General features: G+C 38.5%; 1 protein-coding gene across 4 annotated transcripts in view; it reads right to left on the bottom strand.

Annotated features, from left to right (window-relative positions):
* PRIM2 (DNA primase subunit 2) overlaps positions 1-22255 on the bottom strand; it is a 292124-nt gene that overhangs the window by 72291 nt on the left and 197578 nt on the right. For all 4 annotated transcript variants that reach the window (XM_022581481.3, XM_089918942.1, XM_089918941.1 and 1 more), the window contains exon 10: positions 20583-20768. In XM_022581481.3, coding sequence (XP_022437189.1) covers positions 20583-20768 — 186 coding nt within the window. The remainder of the gene's footprint in view (positions 1-20582; positions 20769-22255) is intronic.

The following is a 22255-nucleotide window of genomic DNA, read 5'->3' as shown; positions in this document are numbered from 1 at the left end:
TCACTTTTGGAGACTTCAAATTTGAGATGCTTTAAATATTATCAAGTTTGTATGATCTAGAATGTAGATCCTAAGTAGGCACTTGGCTATCAGGGTCTAGAGCTCAGGCAATAGACTAGGCTGGAGAGATACATTAGAAGCCTTAAAAAAGGGATGAGTTTATCTAGGGATTCAGTATACATTTAAAAAAAATAAAACTATGCTGTGTCCTAGTGCACTAAACTATTGAAAACGAGTAATACTGCCTTGGAGATGCTGAATGTCTATGGCATCTATGTTGTCCAGGATCGAGCCCATCAAGTATCCCATGAACTCTTCTGAACCAGTTCTTTAAATTCTGATCAAAGGGTAAATTCATCTTTGCCGCAACTGAAGAAAGATGGCTATTGTGACATCAATCAGGTGGGACCCTGAGCCTAGCAGGTCCTCAGATACGATTTTGAGGAAGGCACAACTTGCTGCAAGTAAGATGTATGGGCAAGGCCAAGGAAGGGGTCAACCCAAATCCTTGACGTGTGCCACCCAAATTCAAATATCCAAATATGTGTGACAAACATGAAAAATCTGAGAGGCACTGATCTAAACCACCTGTGGATCATGTCAAGGCCTAAAAGGTATCTTAAGTGACTACCTAGAAGTTAGCCTTTTGGCGCTCGTTAGAAAACTGAACTCTGCACAGATCTCATCTCAGCACTCACTGCCAACTTTCTTTGGACACCTGACATTCTGGAGGAAAATCCAAACACACATATAAAGCAACCACTCACTTAGATTTTCTAACCTCTCTTCCTGGATTAAGACCACCAGACAGCAGTGAAGCCAGCCTGGTACTTCTCCTCATCCAGCAAGAATACCATCACTGAGACCTAACAACAGGCACTCAGCTTTTACAAGGTTCAGTGTAAGGCTCATCCACTGGAGGAGTGGATCTGTGTCTTTAGCCAAACCATGGTGTAAAGGATCCTCCATTATGTTACCAACAGCCTTTATATAGATATTTCATGAGTCATGAAACACTCATGTGTCCCAATGCTACGTGTACAAATCCCATCACCTTTCAAGGTTGGTTCAATTCAAATATCAGTTTCCCCACGGAGCCCTCTCTGAGTGCCCTGGGTGGGTGCAACATCTCACTCTTGAGCTTGCCCTCACGTTGTACTTATCACTTCCTACCTCATATTAAATAAGCACTAAAGGGAGGACATTTTATTGATTATCTTCTATACATTAGACACTAATAATAAGCAGTTCACTAAGAGTATTATCATTTAATTCCATTACGATCCTTATTTGAGGGACAAGAAAACTTAAGTTTGGAGACGCTGACTTATCAAAGTGACACAGCTAATAATCAGCAGATGGGGCCTGAGCTCTGGTCTGATTCCAAAGTCTACACTGTCCCTATCAGACCATACTGCCTTTGAAACAAGCTGAACTACTCTGTTCAAGAGGCTAGTGTTTCATTTATTAAGGTATGTGAAAGATTTCCAAGTATCCAATAAATGTTACTCAAATTTAAACCAGAAAAAAAAACAAACCATGGCCTCCACCCCTCAAAAAGCTTATAACTAATTAGAAGGTAATTCAATAGTTGTATTATAATAAGATAAAAGTTCTATCAGTCTGGTACAGACTATTCCTTGAGGCCATGAGTCACGTCTTATACATATTTTTTCCCTCACAGTCCTTAAAGCATTGGTATATACAGAGTTTAAATACTATGAATATGTAAGCTCTTCTAGTCTAAAAAAATTAGACTTCTTTCCAAAAATGAGGATCATGGGATTTTCTTCACCCCTCTGCTAAATTTAGGGCTCAGTAATTAAGCTACCTGGTGTTCAGAAATGCCTATTCCTCTGTTTCTTTCAATATTCTGACTTTCTTTTTCATCTTTCTAAAGGAAGAGGACAATTCCATCAATGCAGATCTAGTGTGTGTGGTATGGCCTATCCAGCAGACAGAAAGATCCCATAAACCGTGGACCTTTCACTTACTAGGAAACTCATCAAGCTTCAGGGTGTCTCTTTGCAAAATTCAGATAATAATAATGCCCACTTCATATGAATTCCTGAAGACTAAATAAGAATATTTTCATAAAGTGCCAGGCACACTGCAGGACTCAACAAATGCTAGCATTCGCTATTTTAACAAATTACTCCAAATGGCTTATCCATGCCAGTGGGTAGCAAGTTCACTCTAAATCAGTCAACTTTTCTAAGAGCCATTTGAAATAGTAAATATTTCTAAGGAAAAGAATAACTTTTTTTTTTTTTTTTACTTCATATGCCTCTATATCTCTTGTTGATAGCTGTTTTTCTCCTTCACTGTCGATATACAAACAGTACAGCAAATGTTCTCCTTTAGGGTTTGGTTTCTCTTTATAAAGAGAAAACACCACAAGCCGCTCACTCTGGCACTCAGGGTCCACTTGTCTAAGGAAAAGCTACCTTATAAGCAACAGTGAGAAGAGCAAGTCATCTGGCTGGAGGGGTTCCCTGAAACAATGATAACTTGTTCCTGATTAATTATACCTTTTAAATGGAAAGCAGGTCTTTATTACTACAGCTAAATTCAAATATGAAGGGAGAGGGGGAAAAAAAAAAGTAACACATCCAGGAACATGTAATGAGGAAAACTAATAGCTTGACCTACTAAGACCATTTTCAACTAATGAATACATAGTGAGGAAAGACTACATATACAGCTTTCTCTCCCTGCCATGAGGGTGGGAAGAGGATAAAAACTTTAAGATAAGGTTTCTACTACTTAGACACTTAAAATCTAGTTGACATTTAGAGGGGTATTGAGGGGGGTAGTCACTGCTGGCTCAGATATTTAGGAAAAGGCTAACACAGGGACTGGGCCTCAGATGATCAATAGGAATGATTTTTTGGCTCCAACCAACAGTGGCTTAAACGAAATCTAATTCATCCCCAGTGGTACTGAAATTAATTCCATCTAGCGGCCATTGATTATTCAGAATTCTCTCCCTCATCCGAAAGTACAATCTCTCCCTTTTCTCTAGGCAGTAAACTTATCCATCCTACAGGCAGATTTAAATTATCTTTTAAAAAATCATATAAAGTTTTATGAATGACCTTGAATGTGAACACCTAAATTTAACAAATGTATAGCTTTTAAAACAATATTTACATGTAAATCATCGTGCCATGGACTCCACTAGAAGGAGTTCTCATTACTGGCTGAAATGAAACATAATACAGTTGTAAACAGAGATTAAAAGCTTACCACAGCCTTATTCAAATTGCATCCTTTGTGTAAAAGGCCTCAAGGTGCAATCAATAAGTTAATAATTAAAATACATAAAACTGCAGCAGATAATATTCACCATAAAATTATGTTAAAATAATGTTTAAAAGAGTTGACTTATCAGAAAGAGCTCATTATTAAGACAGATTTTTTTTGTACTAGTCCTAAAGGCCTATAAATTGGAAAACAACAGTAAGAGATGGAGAATGCCTTAGAGAAGGTACTTTTTGGAAATCATTTTTGCTCTAAGTCTCTGCAGTAAGAATTTAGAAACTGCAGAAATATCTGCCTGAATTTATATACGGCCAAGGCAACACTCTGAAAGGGATAAAGAAGCAGGAAGAGAGGACAGGAAGTAGCTGTGTTATGACATCCTCGAAATTCCAGGGATTAAGCTAAAGTGTTTCTGTAGTAATATTATCACTAAAGAATGAGGACACCCAGACCTCAAAGCAAGGAGGAGAGTCAAGGTGTTCACAGTGAGTTAACACTAGGCACACCAGGAAGCAAGAAGAAAGGGCAAGCAAAGCACAGGTAACATTAGGAAAAAAGAGAAACCATGCCCACCTGTAAAGACAGAAAGAATGGGACAAATCCTGGAAAAGCAAGAGAAATATTTTATGATTGCTTCTTTAATTACCTTGAATGAAATCATTTTTGTTAGTGAATATTATATTCAAATACGCTGATAAAATGACCATGTCCTAGATTTATGTTTTTCTAAATACATATTTTCCAGGGGAATTTTTAAGTGGTTTAAAACTGAAGGTAGAAATAAAAGCATAATTGTAGAATTTATCAACATACATTTTCTCCCCTGTCAGTAAAGAAACATCACAGTGATGATAAAATCTAAAAACATCGAAGTGGAAAGCATAACTCATCTTTAAGGGGGTTTAAAAGTATTGTCATTATATCTAAATTACCATATTTATACAAATAAAAATGTCTAATCCACACATTCCTAGTGAAATGTCAGTTTTACCAATCTGGCTTTACCTTGACACACGCATTAACTGAACAACACTACTCACCACTACCAGCTAATGATGATGGTTTGTTGTTTCGTAAATGTTTACTCTTTCTGACCAGTGTTTTGTTTTCCACCCCACTGCACTAAGTAAATCTACTAGGATAAAGTACAATTTATTTGCAAGGCTTTTAATATTAGAAGGAAAGTATCTGAGATGAACTTTCATCGTGGCTTTTATTTTGAAAGACTATGGGAAATAGGTTTTATTTATACAAAAACCTTCTCACTAAAAACTGCCCAAAAAGACAGCTGGGCAGAGAGAACGCTAGATTCTTTGCATGGTGATGATAGTGCCAACCTGCCAGGGGCAGGGCTAGGACTTCAGTGCCTAGCGACTCCTATGTACTTTTTTGAGTTCCATGTGAAAATTCAGAGGTGTGGGTGGCATTTTGCAATCTATCTGCAGAGCTGCAAAGTGTAAGGGACAGTCAGTCTTATTCAATGCAAAGGAAAAAGAGAAACAAAAGTTTGCAATAAAAGGCCTTTTTAGGTGCAAAGGTGTGAAGAAAAATGAAAGGATACAGTAGCTAAAAGAATTAATTTAGCCCCAAACCCACAGACCATACTGTAGACAACAATCATTTCTCTTTGGGGTATCTTTCTGATAGGGAACTGCTGACTGAAACCACCTGCCTTGGTCAGGCACAACGATAACCACCTGCCTGAGTTGTCTCACAACAGGATGTCCCAATAAAGAACATGGTGTTGCCACGGAAAAGTAACTGGGACAATTCAGGAGGGGCCAAAAAGAGGAGGGAGGAGATCGCTAACTTCCCAGAAACCCTCACACCAGAATCCATCTTGGCTGAGAGATGCACGAGCCACCAGCAAGGACCCTGAGTCAGACAAAATATGGGCAAGTAAGATGACTGGCCAGAGACAACCCGGAAACTAACCCCATTACCATAAAACCTGAGACTGTGAGTCACGTGGCAGAGTAGTTCTCCTGGGTTCCGCTACCCTGCTGCTCTCCGCCCAGGTGCCCCTTCCCAATAATCTCTTGCTTTGTCAGCACGTGTGTCTCCTCAGACAATTCATTTCTGAGTGTTAGACAAGAACCCACCTCAGGCCTTGGAAGGGGTTCCCTTTCCTGCAACATTTCCAGTGGAGATAAAAAGATAGGCAGCAATTCTTTTGAGATTCTAGCAGGAAAATCACCTTTCTCCCTCTCAAGGTTTAGGACCTTGACTAAATCACAGGATCCTCAAGGCTATGTGTGATGAAGTCTTGCTTACTCATCCTACTAGGTTACTGGGATCAAAGGGCTGAGGGCAAGAGAGTCTGCCCCAATCAGTCCCAGAGTGATCATGAAGCTTGGTACCTCCTTTTAAACCATCACCCTCCAAAACAAAGGGTGTGGCACTGCTTCCCTGGCTGAAACTCAAGATGCGCTGAGCTTACTGCAGGCTGGGTGTGTGACGGTCCTCTCCCAGGCTCACCCAGGCCTCCGTCCCTAAGGGCACCCCATTGTCTCCTGCTGGCCTTTCCTCAAGCCCTGACTTTCTGGTTGGCTCTGGCTGCACTGCAGCTCAGCTCACAGAGATCCACATCACCACAGCCAAGGCTCTAAGATCCAGGGTCTGGATTTCTGGGTGAATGTGGACAGTTTTCCTTGACTCAAGTTTTCTTCATTGTAAAGTGGTGAGGACTGACGTTTGCTCATTCAGACCCCACTAAGACATAAATAACCATGCCAAACACAGAGCTCTTATGCAAAACTCAAGTTGTGGGTAAAATGTCACCTTTTGTTTAAACCTTCCCTGACTACTATTCAAAACTCTATTCCTTGTGGGACTTCTCTGCGGGGTTAAGACTCTGCACTTCCAATGCAGGGGGTGTGGGTTCGATCCCTGGTCAGGGAACTAAGATCTCGCATGCCGCAGAGTGCAAAGAAAACAAAAAAAGAAACCCTACATTCCCTGTCTTCTCCCTGTAAAATTTTCTCCATAGCATTTATCACCAACTAATACATAATTTACTTCTTTGTTTATTGTATCTCCCCTCACCAGAAGATAAACTCCAGAGGGTTGATATTTTTGTCTTGTTTTGTTCACTGCTGTTACCTCTGGTAATCTAAAAGAGGTTCTGGGACAAGTAGGTCCCAGAATAACAATAAATATTTGTTAAATGGAAAAATAAAACAGTCTTAACACAGGTTGGCTTGGGCAGATCTGGGATAGTACAAAAGAAAATGACAAGATTATCCTAAGGCTCCTAAGTCAAAAAGCAATCTACTTCTTAGAGGCCTCATCAACATCACTCTCACCATTCAGATTTTTTAACCTGAGCATCCGATGCCTCATTCTTCTCTGAACCTATATTCTCACTTAAACCGGTGCTTCCCTTAAAAGATGGCACTCTTGCCAGTCCAAAACATGGACCATGCAGACCTCTCCTTGAGTAAACATCCCTCTGTTCCTTACCTGGTTAGGATTCCTACTCTTCTCACTGAGCTGCATACAACAACTGCACCATTAAAGCTCAAATATCCTCTGGGTCCCCACAACCCTGGGAACTCACAATCTCTCACTATAAAGAGAAATGCATGTTGTTAAAGGGGCAATATAGCTATCTGGTTATTTTTAAAATAAAATGAAATCCTACTTTACCAAGAAGTAAACTAACTGGAAAGATGGTGCCAAGTAATTTTTTTTAAGCAAAAACAAGAAAAAAATAAATCAAGAAAGATTTATAGGAACACGATGGGTGATAAAGACATAGTGGGTTGTTGAAGAAAGCCAAGTGTACATTCTTCTCCACATTTCAAGCCCTCGAGATTCCTAACTTTAATAAAACTTCTGGAGAAAAAAATCCCCTAGCATCTGAAGTCTGACCCATTTTGGAGTTTACACATACCCAATTTATCTGTAGTCAATTTACTACCAGAACAGACTCTGTGAAACCTTAAATTAGTACCTTCTCATTGTCATTTTTTCCTAAGAGCACTGCACATATTAACAACAAAAATTTAGTCTACCTTTTAAAATGTTGGGTAAAATGTCATTTTAATACAACATAATCCATAAGGTATCACTGAGAAGACAACAGTTATAAATGAATGATTAAAGTTGAAGTCTTCTACCTTTTATCTCACTTTCATAATTTAAGAATTGAAAGCATTTAGAGTAGAACAGCAAAAGCAGTTTATTACTAAAGCTACTTTTCACCAGAATAGTGTTGGGAGGAAAGGATAATAACACCCATTTTATTCTAATGATAGATTTAACACAATACATAATTTAATTGAACATTTGACTAGCTAGCCTCTTGACAATTCATGAAAGCAAGTCCAACCTGTTCAAGTCAATGTTTAAATATTAATTCTTATACTGTGTTATCTAGAATTTGTATTCCAAATGCAATGGAAAGCATGGAGATAAGAGTTAAACCCTTAACATGCATACATCTTTATTATACATTAAAATACTGAGAAGAGAGAATATAACAGAAATTTCATCAAATAAAACTTTAAAAAATACATTCTAGAGACTTGGTAACTGCTAAGGGTACCTTTAAATTGCTACTCAAGATCAATAGTGACAAAGATTAGACTACTTTTGCTAGAAACTACTTTTTATTACATTCCAATTACTTTCCTAGGATATAGCTAATGTGAATATTCAAGCAAAACAAAATTTTCTTTGAAAGAAAAGCCAAAACCATAACCAATTAAACTAAAGTTTGTGTCCACAAGTTAACTTACAAATACATGGAGAAAACATATGAATGATTATAGACTAACCCATTTATCAATTTTTAAAAATTATTACTAATAATGTCTTAGTATTTTATATATTACACAGTAGTTCATGCATATTCTTATTTCTTTGCGACATTTTAGTAAGTGTTACTGTTGTCCCCTTTTTAATGATGATGTATGTGATTGCAGCTCTGGTGATTAGACACAGAACTGTAAACCTCTGTTCTAAGCTGTGCCCTCTTGGGTTTACACGGCTGGTCAGACATGCCCACCTTCTACACAACACGCCTGTTCCTCCTGAGAGTGCTGGGGAAAGCACATGGTCTGGATAAAACAGACCTGGGTTCTAACTCAGGTCTTCTCAAGTACCACCTCTGCCACCTGAATAAAAATCATTAAACTCTCCATAAACGGAGGGTATTTATCTCACAGTGTTGTTGTAAGATTAAACGAAATAAGGAACATGGAAAGGACTTAGTGACAGCATGCCTGTGTTACCAGTTCCTAAACCTGCATAAATGTTACCTTCTGCCCTGTCTGCTTCCGCTCACCAGCCACAAGGATTGCTAGAGAAAGCAATGTAACAGTGCTGACTTAGCCAATATAAATTTATGGTCTAGCACGGTTTTCTCATCAGTAAGCGAGACCTAAATAATAGATAACACCCATCTCTTAGGATTGTTTTAAGAGGATGTGTGTAAAGTATTAATTATGGTTCCTGGCAAATGTGAGGCACTCAAGTAAGCGGTCAAACTGGACCCATTCTGCAGCTTTTCAATCTCTGTATTTATCGTAGGTGAACTCCTTTGCTTGTACAGGTCCAGAAGGTGTTATTCTACACTTTCTTCAATTTTCCTCAAGCCCTGACAGCACCAGATCCTTCTGGTAAGTGATCTCCCACTTCCTTAACCGGAAAGATGGGCAGTAGGCACGAGCCTCCCCGGCTCCACTTTCTTCCTTCCAACACTTCTTTATCAACTTAAAATCTCTCATAAAACCTGCAGGTCTCGGAAAAATATCCTCACTTAACTCCTTACACATCTCGTTCCTTCATTCAACACATTTTATTGACTGTCTACAACCTTCCAGGCACTGAGCCAAATGCTGAGTGCACGGGGTAGGGGGAAAGGACAGACAGTCCCTGTTCTCAGGGAGCCTCAAAGGAGGGGATTCACACTATATAATAATCACACTATAAATATACGTTCACAAATGACCTTCCCATTGCCTCAGGTCTCACTCCTCGCTCATCCCCAGCTCCTCCTGCATCTCCAGGAGCCCACTGCTCATGCCCACCCCACGTGAAGTTAACCTCACTCTGCACAGGCATCTGTTACAGCTAACAGTTCCATTTCTTGTCTTCCTGACTTCTTAGGCTTCTAGACACTCTATTTCTGTTGCCTCTATTTCCTCATCTGTCATTAAGACTAGGAAACCTGTCTGCTGTTCTGTACTTTTCTTAGACGTAACTTCCTAAAAACACCATCTATACTAAGAGCAGCAAGAACATCTTACTTCTGAAAGCCACCTCTTCCTTAGTGCCAGGACTCCAGACTATTCTCTCCTTCTCTCCAGTATTTCTGGTAATTCAGTTCTCACATCAGGCTCCTCCATTTCTACCCCAAATGGCAGGTATTCCTCAAAGTTGAGCCTCTGCTCTCTATATTCCTCTACACTCTCCATCTGCCAGTTCATTTACCTGCAAAAGGCTTTTCTCCCAATTGTGTCTGAATGACTCTCAAATCCACATCTCCTCCACATTTCCTCTCACAGGACAGAGCTTTCACACTCTGAGGGTTCCATAAAGAATCACAGAGGAAGAAAGGAACAGATAAGCCAACCAATCAACCAAGAAGAATTTCTTCTTGGACATCAATTCAAATTTACACATAAAACCAAACTCGTGACCCATTTCTCTAGACTCTGATCCCAGACCTGTCAGCCCCGCCCACGACCTGTGCTCACAGAGCTCCCCACCACCTTCCTGTTACCTGTAGGCCGACGGCCCTCTGGCTGTCTGGCGAACTGTTCCCTGAACATTTCCTGAACCCACCTTCTCTACTTTGTTCCATAAGAAGACCTAACCTGGTCTCTCCCTGTCTCAAGATTGCACACCACTTTCAGATTATCTTCTGAAAAAACAATTCTCTCCTGTTTAACACTCTCTAGTGGCTTTCTCTTGACTAAAAACAAGGTTCATTTAAAGCAACTCTATTCTTGCACTAATCTCCCTCTTTCTCCTTTTTCTCTCTCATCTCCTACTTTCCTAAATTCTACAACACAAATAAACTACGATAGTATTTTGTAAACATTTTTAAGTAGGAAAATCCTCCTTTTAAGTAAAATGTTATACAGACTCCAAACATATAAAAGTAAACAAAGGTACAAATACACTTGTTAACGTGGGGACAGAAATCAAACACCTCAGTCTCCCCTGTAAACTTCTGCCCTCTTTGCTCTGGAACCTAAGAGTTCCCAAGAACAGCCTGAAATACACTCCATTAGTCTAAATCCCTTGAACGTTTCCCGAAACAAGCTATTGGGTTGGCCAAAAAGTTCGTATGGGTTTTTCCATAAGATGTTACAGAAAAACCCAAATGAAGTTTTTGTCCAGCCCAACATCTCTGCTGGAATTTGGTCCCCAGTACCCTTCTTTCCCCCAACCTTCCTCTCCAGTCTAGGTTACATGTAGCCTTAATAAGGCAGCACAGATTCTATTCTACCAGTGGAAACTTTACTGATTACTCTGCATCAAGCTAACTTCTCCTTCCTTGGAAGTCCTAGAATAAGAAGAGCTAGCGCTTACTACATGTGAGAATCTGTGCTAAGTCTTTACCGAATCCTCACTACATCAATCAAATGTATACAGGGATATATCTATATATCCACAGATGTATACATAATTACTGTCCACATTCTATAGATGAGGACACATACCAAGTAATTTGCCGAAGTGTGTATACAGTGGAACTAACCATGAACTCAGTCTGACTCCAATTCTGTACTCTATATTAGTTCTTTCCGACCTTTTTCATATAAGCACATATAAAATGATATTTGTAAAGCACTCTAGAATAAATGGAAGAAGCTACCCACAGTTGAAGGCAACTAACACTGAGTACCCCAGGCCCAGCCTAGCTCCCTGAAGGGCCCACGGGGTCACCATCGAGTGTACTGGAAATTCAGCAGCAGGGCACCAGCCGAGGAACTCTGCTGCACGTATTCATTTAGTACTTACTAGTACCTGACATGCAGTGGGGCTTCAAATGTAGCCTGACATTCAGTGTAGGCTATTGATAAAGGACAACATTACACTCAAATCGCAACAGAAACAGACAGGAGAACAAACAGCTGAAGATTTACAACGCCTCTATTTTGATAAGCTAATGGCCACTTAGGTTTCTATGAGGGCAACATCTAAAAGATGATTCTCAACCTTCAGTGTGCATCAATTTCACCTGGAGATTTGGGAAACCACCAGCTCTGGACCTCCCTCCAGAGTCTGATTCTGAGAGTCAGCATTTCTGACAAATCCCCAGATGGTGCTAAACTGATATTGCTGGTCAGGGTCCTGGGAGAACCACTGGTCTTAAAAAGAAAAACCCAGTGATAAATATGCTTCATATACGCACACACTGCCAGCTAAATACTTAATCCTTTGGTAGTCCATATTTAATGACATAGGTCTGCTCTAAGTCACGATGTGAGCTGGATTCTGGGACAAAAAAATAAGCGTTTTCACAATGCTAAACGTTGCCTGACCCAATTATAACAACACGTAGTAGACCTCGGGTACACCCTCACCAGGGACAGGAACTCAGCTACATCACACATACATACATGATCTATGGTGTGCTTAACGTCCAAAAGAGTCAGGTCAAAGCAATTCAGACAACAGCTCTATGAGCAATCTGATTAAAAGGACACATTGCTTTGAATTTATGAGCAGAATTATACAGCTCAATTCAACTCTTAACAAAGCTAGTGGCTGAAGGGCTTTAATATCCAAGTTCCAACTGAAAGAATATTTTAGTGCTATGTTTCTTCATGCTTTCCACAGAGGTTTGATTAATTTTATCTCTTGCAAACAGGGTGAGGCTTTTTCTCAGGTAGACTGGCTTGTAAATTATAATTACAACTAAGAAAAACTTGCATAAAACTGTACTATGATTCATTAAATATATTTTATTTGCATACAGCACAGGTGCATTTATTTCAGTAATCTCAGAAATTATTTAAAGAATAAGACATTCAAAGCTTTGAATACCTCTTGTAGAATCACTCACAAATTCAAAGAATCCTATCTGATGCCTAAGTGCAATTTTCAAATGTCCCCAACCCCCACTGAAAAAGCTTTATTATTAAATTTTTAATATATCATAAATATTCACACTCAATACAATTAAATCTAAGATTAAAATCCTACATTATGAAGCTAATATTTTGGGAGTAAAGTATACCCTAACGCAGTTACTTTGCTACAAGATCACTCATAACAACAGAATGTTCTCTGGAAATGGCTGATGTTCTAATACTAGAATCTCTTACCCTCTACTACAATATGCACCCAAATAAAAATGGTATTCAAATATACTGACAGGTCAGGTCCACAAAGAAGTCTGAAAGCAGAGATTGAAAAATAACAACAACCAAAACTCACAACAACCCCCGAACCAGCTGACAAAAATAAAGAATTGGTTATAGATCAATGGAACAGGATAGAAAGCCCAGAGATAAACCCACACACCTATCGTCAACTAATCTATGACAAAGGAGGCAAGGATATACAAGAGAAAAGACAGCCTTTTCAGTAAGTGGTGCTGGGAAAACTGGACAGCTACATGTAAAAGAATGAAATTAGAACACTCCCTAACACCACACACAAAAATAAACTCAAAATGGATTAAAGACCTAAATGTAAGGCCAGGCACCATAAAACTCTTAGAAGAAAACACAGGAAGAGCACTCTTTGACATAAATCACAGCAAGATCTTTTTTGACCCACCTCTTAGAGTAATGGAAATAAAAACAAAAATAAACAAATGGGACCTAATGAAACTTCAAAGCTCTTGCACAGCAAAGGAAACTAAAAACAAGATGAAAAGACAACCCTCAGAGTGGGAGAAAATATTTGCAAAGAAATCAACAGACAAAGGATTAACCTCCAAAATATATAAACAGCTCATGCAGCTCAATATTAAAAAAACAAACAACCTAATCTAAAAATGGGCAGAAGACCTAAATAAACATTTCTCCAAAGACATACAGATGGCCAAGAGGCACATGAAAAGATGCTCAATATCACTAATTATTAGAGAAATGCAAATCAAAACTACAACGAGGTATACCTCACACCAGTTAGAATAGGCATCATCAGAAAATCTACAAACAACAATTGATGGAGAGACTGTGGAGAAAAGGGAACCCTCTTGCACTGCTGGTGGGAATGTAAATTGATACAGCCACTAGGGAGAACAGTATGGATGTTCCTTAAAAAACTAAAAATAGAACTAACATACTACCCAGCAATCCCATTACTGGGCATATACCCAGAGAAAACCATAATTCAAAAAGACACATGCACCCTAATATTCACTGCAGCACTATTTACAAGAGCCAGGTCATGGAAGCCACCTAAATGCCCATCGACAGACAAATGGATAAAGAAAATGTGGTGCATATATACAATGGAATATTACTCAGCCACAGAAAGGAACGAAACTGGGTCATTCGCAGAGACGTGGATGGACCTAGAGACTGTTATACAGAGTAAAGTAAGTCAGAAAGAGAAAAACAAATATCATATATTAACACATATATGTGGAATCTAGAAAAATGGTATAGATGAACTGGTTTGCAAGGCAGAAATAGACACACATGTAGAGAACAAACGTATGGACACCAAGGGGGCAAAGTGGGTTGGGGGGAATGAATTAGGAGATTGGGATCCACCATCACTTCCTTCAAACCCCGATTCGAGACTGATCTTCACCAAACCTCCTCCAGCATGGTCCCCTCTAATAACTTCCCATCCCCACATCACCTCACTGACACTCTCCTTTTCACCATCATGTCGCGTAATTGTGTTCTGGTTACTTCTATCTCTCAACTTACCCTATTACCAAATAGATTAAAATCTTAAAGCAAAAGGCTTTTAAAAAATCAATGTTGGCCCATATAATCTAAAATCCATATTTAAAGAAGCCAAATTCATTTGAACCAAGTGGGATTGTAAGTGGAAACCTTGTCCATACTATTTTCTTTCTGTCAGTAAACTTTCATAGCATCTCAGATTGATTACACAATTTTAGTGAATATTCAAAGATATTAAATTATGTATCTTTAAAATTACAGTTATCAATGACCCTACATAGCTGGTCCAAGTTGGCAGTCATATATCTAGCAAGACCACTTCCTACTGGCTACTAATCCTTCTATTCTTAGTAATTACATTAAAGAAAAAAAAAGCCTACATCTGCAGAATCATCTCTGCCACAAGCACACTTTCACAGTTCAGATCCCACCACCTACAAGATGGGCTACACTCGCTCATCCAAGGTCCCCCTCCACACGGAATTCCCTTCTTTCCCTGGAGAACTCCCTAACTTCACCCGGCAAATATAACCTCCTGACTGACACACTCCACAACTCTTCTCTCAGTCAGCTAGCTCCCTCCTCTGTTCTGCTATAGAATCCCATGACCATCTCTATCCCACAATTATCTTACTGAATTTGTATGTTTGTATTTATCTGTTTTTTTCCAGGAGACTGTAAAGTCCTCATAAATAACGGCTGTGTCTTTTACTACAGTGTGTCTAGAACAGCACCCGTCCATGGTCAACACTCAGTGCAAGTCAGGTGAGTGATGGACACAAATTAGATGGAATATGTATGTTCGTCTAGACACACACACACACACACACGCACATATTTCTTTGTATTTTTAATAAAAATCACAACTTGACTAATGTATTAGTTAAATATTAGTAACTGAGTATATACTGTATTTCTGGACATTGAGTAGTAATAACTGGTTACCACTTCTTATATAGTTGTGTATTTTTCCAACCTATATTCTGATTTAGAAAAAGAGATGGAGGAGAACAAATTTGGCTAAAATACTAAAACGACTATTAATATTTTATAACTTGTTAGAAATATACCTCTATCTAAAAAGAAACAAAGAGGATTTATTTTCTCATACTGAAAACCACTTTTTAAAAATTTGGCAGAATTGACCATGTGCCCAGCAAACATCTAAGAGCTGCCAGGTCTTGTGCTAAGTCCTCGAGACCCAAAATGGAAAAATCACAGTCCCTGCATTCAAGTCACTCAGAATCCACTCTTAAGACACACATGCAAACATAAATGCTATAATTTGATAAGTTATAAAGATGACATGTACAAAATTCAATGAAGGTAGATCAATATAGGCATTTTATTCCTAATATAGCAGAAAAAAATGAAAACTGCAATTAATGAACAACGAACTAAGTGTCAGACAATAAACTAGAAGCCCTATCCTCTCCTATGATAAACTTTAAGGGCTCTTAACCTTTTTATGCCATGGACTCCTGGGCAAGCCAATGATGAGAAGTCCCTTTTAACCTATAAATCGATAACTTCTATTGCAAATTTCAGGTTACACTAAAATTCTTGGTTTCATTCAAGTTCAAGTTCACTACAAATGGAATAACAGCACATTAACAAATAACTGTATAGTACTATGCTCTAATTTATGTGAAGGAATTTGGGGAAAATGGGCCAAGTTTTCTAGTTTTCTGTGTATTTATTTTTATGGGGACTTATTACTTCATTCAAAAACATTTATTGAGTTCCTACTATGAGTCAGGTATGTTCTAGGTGCCTGAACATGAAGCAGTGAACAAGACAGACCAGATATCTGCTTCTCTATAGTTTTATTCTAATTGCAGGTGATAAACAAATAAACAATAAATAAATATGAGGTAGTGAGAAGTGCCCAAAATTATAAGAGCATAACCTAGTAGCAAGTCACTAGGAGCCATATAAGGTAGCACCTCTACATGTTATTAATACCATCTACTGGCATGTGTATGCTAGTCTGAAAATAGTTTTAAAAGAACAGAAAAATAACCATTCCAAACTAACAACTCTGAATAAGCATTTTACAGACAGATGGCTACTTCTTACATACACAGAGGGACTTAGTACATCGAATTCCTAATAAACAATAACTAACAGTGAGCATCAGAACCTTCAGCTGCTTCCACAATCGCATTATTACTATTCAAAACTGACTACAAGAGGGAATTCTCTGGCGGTCCAGTGGTTAGGACTCTCACTGCCAAGGGCCCAGATTCAATCCCTGGTTGGGGAACTAAGATCCCACATCCCACAAGCTGTGTATCGCAGTCCCTCCGCAAACACACACACACACAAAAACTGACTATAAGAGAAAACAAGAATTTGTAGATTATAATACGAAAATTGCTTATCCTTAATAAGGGGTATCTAGGAACATGCTACTTTAATACACTCTGGATGACAGTTACAAAAACTAATACATACTGTTTAGATTATTTTACAATACAGACAACAAATTCCCCTCCAACATTAAGTAAAACCTTAGAGAGAAAAGTATTCAAAGTTTTTTTGAAACAAACAAACAAACAACTAAATAAATGCCTGCAACAAACCAAGCAAGGAAGATGAGAGAAAGAGACAGTCACTGCTCAGGCAGTCAATTTACAAGGAACAAAGCTTAATTTCTGGAAAGGAGTTAGGCAGAAGAAATGTTCAGTTCTAGGCAGTGTAGCTGGGGCGAAGAGTTACAGCTCAAAAGTGCTGGAAGTACTGACTGCTTCCTGCTGCCTCGAAAGAAATGGCAAGGTACCCATAAGTTTTACTCAGATGCACAAAGCAATGTATCTCAAATAAGTTACAAAGAGGGCATGACTGTAAAGAGAAAGAAATCAGACATATGGTCATCTGGGAAACCACAGTAAAGAAGAAGTCCAGTTGACAATGACTAAATCACCTCAAAAATATCCTGCACTGTCAGGAAATAAGCTATTCAACAGAAGTGAATGTGCCAAATCATTCCTGGGTTCAACATCAAGTCTTTTAATTAGAGCACTACAAAAAATATCTAAAATATCCTCCATAACCATTCTCTATAAATAGTATTTTAAGCAATCAATTTTCTACACCTCTAAAGAGTATTTTTAACGGTATGTACCATTTAACAAGTAGGTACAATTATTAAGTTGAAGAGAATATTTTCATAAAAGGATACTAAATTACATTTCATTGGAAAAATACGTAAGAAGATATAATTGAGAAAAATATGAATGTTTATTTACAAAAACAGACTGTAACAACAGAACACTAAACAGACAGTAAATCATAAGTGTATGTTAAAACCTTTTAGTCAAAATAATACATTTGCTGTAATCAATAATAAGCTAATGAAAATACAGACTGTTATGTATTATCTAGAAAGGTAAAAATTATTGATTTTCTTTTACAATAATTTTTCAAAAAAACTACTTTTACATTATAAAATAAAAACCCCATTTGAAAAAAATTTTCAAACACATAGGTTTAAAAATAACGAAATACTGATGACATTGATAGGAGGCCATCCCAGATACACACAAAAGAGGGCGGTCAGTGAACAGACGCACAAGCCAAAGGCCTGGCACCCAGATCAAGCTTTCCCATATCTCACGCTCCTCTTTTCCCCGCTTAGTTACAGCACAAACCAAGCTAAAATGCTACCTCAACTTCTCTCTCTCTTCACTTCAAAACCACAGCTCATAAATACTTATCTACTGTGACAGTTAATTTTTTGACCATCAGGGTGCCCAGAACTCCAGTCAGACGTTATTTCAGGTGTGTCTGTGAGGGTGTTTCTAGACAAGGTTAACATCTGAATTGTTGGACTGAGCAGAGCAGATGCCTCCCCCATTGAGGGCGGGGGGTGTCTCATCCAATCCTCTGCAGTCCTGAATGGAACAAAAAGGCCAACCCTCCTGCGACTAAGAGGTTATTTTCTCCTGCCTGAGGGCCATGAGCACAGACATGGATTTTTTCCTGCCTTCAGACTCAAACTGAAACACCGCTCTTTCTTCCTGGGTCTCCAGCCTGCTGCTCACAGTTTGGTGACTCAGCCTCCATAATCACACGGGCCATTCCATACAGTACATCTCTTTTTGTACACATGTACACACACACACACACACACACACATATTCTATTGGTTCTGTTTCTCTGCAGAACCCTAACACACCTACCTACTTACTACATCAAATTCTTAATAAAAAGGTCAAAAAACATTTTCAAGTAATAACATATAATGATGTCAGTGACACAGCAAAGTTCTCACATAGCTTGATGAGAGTCTAATTTAAAGCCTTTCCAGTCATTTCATAGCAATGATAGCATACATCAAAACTTCAAAACCGTCTACAGTTTTTCACCAGGTAAATTGGTTCCCTGGTGAACATATACAGAGGACATCTGAATTATAATCAGATTTATGTGCTCAAGATATTGGTTGCAATAACATTTATGACAAAGTCAAATAGACAAAACCAAGTGTTCAATAATAGGGGAATGATTAAGCAAATTATATCACTTTCAAATGATGTGTTGTCATGCAACTAACACAAATGATATTTTCAAAAATGATTCAACAACCTGGGAAAATGATCACAATAGAATGTCAATTTTTTTAATGGGAAAAAATAATGATATCTAGCTATCTAGACTAAAGAGAAAGGCTAAAATGTTGACAGTAATTATTTATGAATGAGACAATGACGGGAAAATTTTCTGTATTTTTCATACTTCCTATAATCAGAATATGTTACCTTTAAAATAAAATATAACATTATCCAGAATTATTTGATTTATTACTATTTAATAAACATTATCCAAAATCATGTTTAAAGAAAACTCTATTCAATGATAAATTTAAGCTTCTATGGACAGTTATCAATTTAAACAGTTTTTAAAACAAATCTGTAAAAACTGCAAGAGCTTTTTATAATATATTATAAAAGAGGCTGAACTTTTTAAAAACGTATAAAGCTAGAGACGTGTTATGGACTGAACTGTGTCCTAAAATTCATCTGTTGAGGCCCTAACTCCCAATGTGACTGTATTTGGAGATAGGGCATTTAAAGAGGTAATGAAGGTTAAATGAGGTTATAATGGTGGGACTCTAATCCGACAGGATTGGGGTCCTTCTAAGAGAAGGAAGGAAAACCAGAGAGGTGGACACACAGAGAAAAGGCCACGTGAGGACACAGCCAAGAAGGCAACTGCTGGAAGCCAGGAAAGAGGCTTCAGGAGAAACCAAAAGAAATCCTCCCACACCTGGATTGTGTACTTCCAGCCTCCAGAGCTGTGAGGACATATATTTCTGTTGTCTAAGGCACCCCGGTCTGTGGTATTTTGTTATGGCAGCCCGAGCAAACTGATACAAGACATAATAAAGTGTCATTATAAAATTTACTTGGTAAATATTCTTTGTCCTATAGTTTACCTTTCCTAAGAAGAAACAAACAAGAAATAAACAATAAAAAATGTACTTCATCCCACAGTGCTAAGCCATAGAAGGGACGAGAAACCATAACATTATTAGCTAGTCCTACTTAAGAGAAATAATGAATAGGAGTGGGAATCTGAGAAGTAAGAACAGATTTAAAGGCAGTTCTCAGGTTTACAGTGATAAACGTCTATCTAAAAATTCCCTGTGATGGGCTTCCCTGGTGGCACAGTGGTTGACAATCTGCCTGCCAACACAGGAGACGTGGGTTCAGGCCCTGGTCCGGGAGGATCCCACGTTCAGCGGAATGGCTGGGCCTGTGCGCCACAGCTGCTGAGCCTGCACTCTGGGGCCCGAGAGCCACAACTGCTGGGCCCGCATGCCACATCTACTGAGGGCCGCACGCCTAGAGCCCATGCTCCACAACGGGAGAATCCACCACCATGAGAAGCCCGCGCACCACAACAAAGAGTAGCCCCCGCTCACCGCCACTGGAGAGGGTCCGTGTGCAGCAATGAAGACCCAACGCAGCCAAAAATAAATACATAAATAAATAAATTTATAAAAATAAATTAAAATTCCTTGTGAAAGATTCCACATAACACAATAGGATGCATTCTAAACTGTTTTCACTGTATTTGTTCTCAACATTTCTCGGTCCTGAAAATAACATTACATGTGCATGTATGTATATATGTCTATACATATTACATACACACACACACACACATTCCTACAGAAATACAACTCAGATGCAATTTCAGTTATAACAACTACTGGCAGTTTACCTACCAAGAAGACGACTCTTCATTCAAGCATTATTTTACATCTTACATTGCTGTTCCGATCTTACCCTTTAAACTGAATCCACTTTCCCAATCTTTTGTTGAGCAACTACTAGATTAATACGTGAGTTTCTTTTACCTAAATGAAACTGTAGACACACAGAATTTTCAACTACATTTTGGGGCATATTCAAAAAACAAACCTTTTAGTCTTCAGACAAATTAGAATTTCAGTCTGCTCTGATTTTTCAAAATTACCTTGTCTGGATCCATCTTTCCTCTGATAAATTCCTGCTTCCAGAACTGCAATGCCTGTTCCAAGGTTAGGCCAATGCCCTTCAGGAAGAGGCCGTACTGCATGCGGCCCCCATGACGAAGATGGTGATTTTCCCGCAGGGCTTTATGTAGCTGACGCATGCAAGGCGGGAAGGATTTGGTAGAAAGCTACAAGAAAAAAGAGTGTTTTGTTATTTATCAGGTCCCCCACAATATTTGTTGCAAAAATCAATCTAATTTGCAAATCGTAAATTCAGTTTAATTGGAATAAAATCAAAAAACCGTAAGGAAGTTATTACTGTCTCACTGTGATTACAGATTCTTTTTCTTATTAATATTTTAATATTGATTACATGTCAAAATGATAATATTTTAGATATACTGCATTGAATAAAACATATTATTAAAATTTATTTCACCTCTTTTCTTTTTATAATTTTTAATTAAACGTTTTCTTTTCAGATAACTGTAGATTCCTATGCAGTTGTAAGAAATAATACAAAGAGATGTCATGTACCTGCTATCCCCCAAAGGTAATATCCTGCAAATCTGTAGTATATTATCACAACCAAGATACTGACACTGATATACACTAGTCTTAAGATTTTCTCAGTTACACTCACGTGTTCATTTCTGTGTACATAATTTTATGTAATTTTTTCACATGTGTAGGTTCATGCATCCCCCACCACAAGGATCCCTCATGTTTCCAATTTATAACCCCCATCTTCTGTACCCTCCCCCCGCCATTCCCTAACCCTTGGCAACCACTAATTGTTCTCCGTCTCCATAATTTTGTCATTTCAAGAGTGTTAGACAAATAGAATCATATAGTTTAACGTTTTGAGAGTGGCGTTTTACTCAGCATTCCCACAAAATTCATCTAAGTTGTTGCAGGTATCAATAGCTCGTTTTGTTTAATTGCTGAGCAATAGTCCATGGTGTGGACATAACATCATTTGTCTAACCATTCACTCCTTGAAGGATATTTGGGTTGTATCCAGTTTGGGGCTATTTCAAACAAATGAGTGTACAGGTTTTCATGTAAACCTAAGATTTCATTTTCCTGGGATAAATGTTCAAAAGTACAATTGGTGAATCACAGATGAACTTTTAAAATAACCCCAATACAAAGTAAAACATAATAAGAGAAATGGTTCTCAAAATGTGAATTCAAATAAATGTATTAAAGAAATTAACAATTAAAAGAAAACCTTTTTTGGACTTCCCTGGTGGCGCAGTGGTTAAGAATCCACCTGCCAATGCAGGGGATATGGGTTCAAGCCCTGGTCCGGGAAGATCCCACATGACACAGAGCAACTAAGCCCATGCACCACAACTAATGAGCCTGCGCTCTAGAGCCCGCGAGCCACATCTGCTGAGCCCGCATGCCACAACTATTGAGTCTGCAAGCCTAGAGCCTGTGCTCCGCAACAAGAGAAGCCACTGCAATGAGAAGCCCGCGCACCACAACAGAGTAGCCCCTGCTCACCGCAGCAACTAACCCCAATGCAGCCATACATACATACATACATACATACATTTATTTATTTATTTATTTAAAAGGAAACCTTTTTCATCTATGGTCTCAACTGCGTTCTCCCTGACCTCCTCAAGCATCCTCCTGAGACTTAACTCCCACCTCTCACGGGCTC

The sequence above is a fragment of the Delphinapterus leucas genome, chromosome 10, assembly GCF_059928025.1.
Source record: "Delphinapterus leucas isolate spDelLeu-1000000601 "Yukka" chromosome 10, BTC_Dleu_Yukka2, whole genome shotgun sequence".
NCBI lineage: Eukaryota > Metazoa > Chordata > Mammalia > Artiodactyla > Monodontidae > Delphinapterus > Delphinapterus leucas.
The sequence above is the reverse complement of the archived record's forward strand: the minus strand, read 5'-3'. Positions and strand labels throughout refer to the sequence as shown.